Source organism: Mycetomoellerius zeteki, unplaced genomic scaffold, assembly GCF_001594055.1.
Source record: "Mycetomoellerius zeteki isolate Tzet28-1 unplaced genomic scaffold, Tzet1.0 scaffold62, whole genome shotgun sequence".
Classification (NCBI taxonomy): Eukaryota; Metazoa; Arthropoda; class Insecta; order Hymenoptera; family Formicidae; genus Mycetomoellerius; species Mycetomoellerius zeteki.
Window position 1 is genome coordinate 3,768,426 of NW_017257632.1, and position 2,342 is coordinate 3,770,767.

At 30.5% G+C, this 2,342-nt stretch overlaps 1 protein-coding gene across 4 annotated transcripts; it reads left to right on the plus strand.

The window, feature by feature from the left end:
* Positions 1-270: 270 nt before the first annotated feature.
* Positions 271-1,750, plus strand: LOC108728482 (U6 snRNA-associated Sm-like protein LSm8). Of its 4 annotated transcripts, none has more exons than XM_018457044.1 (5): positions 271-389; positions 568-621; positions 712-746; positions 1,213-1,340; positions 1,575-1,750. In XM_018457044.1, the coding sequence occupies exons 2-5, from the start codon at positions 591-593 to the stop codon at positions 1,663-1,665; spliced, it is 285 nt and encodes a 94-aa protein (XP_018312546.1). In that variant the 5' UTR covers positions 271-389; positions 568-590; the 3' UTR covers positions 1,666-1,750. The 4 variants fall into 4 exon arrangements, with proteins under 4 accessions (XP_018312546.1, XP_018312544.1, XP_018312545.1 ...); XM_018457042.1 differs by having other exon boundaries at positions 272-389; positions 706-746; XM_018457043.1 differs by having other exon boundaries at positions 272-621.
* Positions 1,751-2,342: the final 592 nt, after the last annotated feature.

The window sequence follows — 2,342 nt, forward strand, 5'->3', positions numbered from 1 at the left end:
CCGACTATGAATATACTGATTAGTTCGTGACATCTCAAGACTGAATTTAAGACGGTCTTGAATATAAGAATACTATGTATGACTATGGCCGGTATATTCATAGTCGGTTCTTATTTCAAAACCATCTTAAGTAATGTCTTAATACGCTAACGCGGCTCTCTGATTGGTTCATGACACCTCAAGGCTGAACTTAAGACGATCTTGAATATAAGAACTGACTATGAATACCGACCTATCTCGCTATCTGCTTCTAGTCGGCATTCGGCACCATTTGGCTGATTTGGCAACAGTCCATATATCACGGTCGGCATGGAAGTCACTCGGCTTGTTTGTAGTAACGCGTTTGTGTCATCCTGACTGTATTGACATTGACCTTCATTTGAAGATAGGTGTTATAAAAAAGAAGAAACTGTAGTGACGCATTCGCTGTTGCTATATTGTGCTACATACCTTCAATATCCTCACTTTAGCAGTTCTAACATTACTGCTACATAATTGTTGATCTAACCTATATTCGTGAAAACTAATGACTCGTTAACGTATTTATGTGATTTTATATCGATTTAGGCAGCTGTGTGTGACAATAAATAATGGCGTCAGGATTAGAGAGTTACGTGAATCGTATCCTTTTTATATAATTTATTATTCACCTGAGTTGTGAACGTAATAAATGTATTGACCTTTAACTGACTTTAATTTACCTAGATACAGTTTCCATTATCACGTCGGATGGTAGGAATTTCATTGTGAGTACACAAATTATTCGCAAAATTATGAGAATACCGATTTGCATATGTACACAGTTTGTAATCGTTTTGTATTTCACTCAGAAATATAATTACAGTAGAATATAATACTATGTTTACATTATTTTGTAACTCATGATTATTAAATTTAAATATTCCTACATTTACGCAACTTTTGATATATTAAAGTTTTATTTATTGGTAGAATGTAATTATGCAGCTGAATTTTTTTAAATATGAAATATTCAGATAACATCAGATTATTAGTTCTTTAATGTCTTACAAATATTTCAAAAATAAAACTACATAATTCTTTGAAAATGTTTCTCATGAATGTTTTATATTTCAAAACTTTGATTATATAATTGCATTCTGCTAAAAAATAAAATTTTAGTGTCAAAAGCTGTATGTTTAATATCCCTAATAATGATTCAGCTTATTTTCATAAACCAAATTTTTGTTTTAGGGTACGCTAAAAGGTTTTGATCAAACCATCAATCTAATTCTGGATGAATCACACGAGCGTGTATACAGTACAACACAGGGAGTGGAGCAGGTTGTCTTGGGTTTGCACATTATCAGAGGAGATAATGTGTCAGTATAGTTTCTTGAGATATAAACTGTGTACACACAAAGTAGTTTTAATAATCATATTATAATAATTGTTCCTTTTATTATTACAGCAGTATTATATTATATATATTTATCACTAGAAAAATATAGAAAAATAATTTCACTTTGCACTAACATTTATATGAAAATAAATATCTAACATAAATATTCACATAAAGAATACACATTGCTTATCATGGTGTACTTCTTTTTCAGAGCGATAGTAGGAGAGATAGACGACGAAATGGACGCGAGATTGGATTTATCAACAATACGAGCTGACCCTCTAAGTTCTATCACACATTAACGAATATATATATCTGAAATTGCAATTTGGAATCGTCGTCTATTTTCATCTAAATTTAAAATAAGAACAATCGCGAGCATTATAAGAAAAAAAGTAATACAACTTTTCACTTAGGTTGTATATTGTACAAAAATCTTCCATTTGTCATATGTAGACACGTTTAGCATATAATAATTGTATTTTAAAAAGTGCACAGAGTTAATACAGCGGTATTTACATCATTGAAACAAACCGAAAACTTCGGTTGAATCAACAACTCTCGTCTGTACAAAAATCTTGCTACATATAATGATAGTAAACTTTACAAATGTATTTTCTTTACAAATGTAATTTCGCTCTGCGTTAATATAATGTAGCAATAATAATAAACAAGTGTATAGATTAACATCGATTAAGGTATATAATTCAGTGAAAGTCAGTATCCTGTATCTATTAGATTCATTTCAAAGAAGATACATACAGCTAGAAATTTCTGCTTTTTTTTTATCGCAATATTATTATTAAAGTTCAGACACGCAAGTCTGTACTACCAAAAAGAATCAGTAAATAATTAATCTGCATCAGAAGTGTGCGAAATTATAGAAATTACATCATGATGCTTCGATATATGATTTGCATATTTCTAATCGAAGCGTTTGGAATCTACACATACTCATATACCTTCTTCTTTAAAGCGT

What these genes read in the sequence shown, in the direction of transcription:
- LOC108728482 (XM_018457042.1), top strand. Translation starts at nt 591, where the DNA reads ATGGCGTCAGGATTAGAGAGTTACGTGAATC. An exon ending in ATTAGAGAGTTACGTGAATC is followed by an intron (nt 622 to 705) that starts GTATCCTTTTTA and finishes TAATTTACCTAG; the next exon opens with ATACAGTTTCCATTATCACG. An exon ending in CGGATGGTAGGAATTTCATT is followed by an intron (nt 747 to 1,212) that starts GTGAGTACACAA and finishes TTTTTGTTTTAG; the next exon opens with GGTACGCTAAAAGGTTTTGA.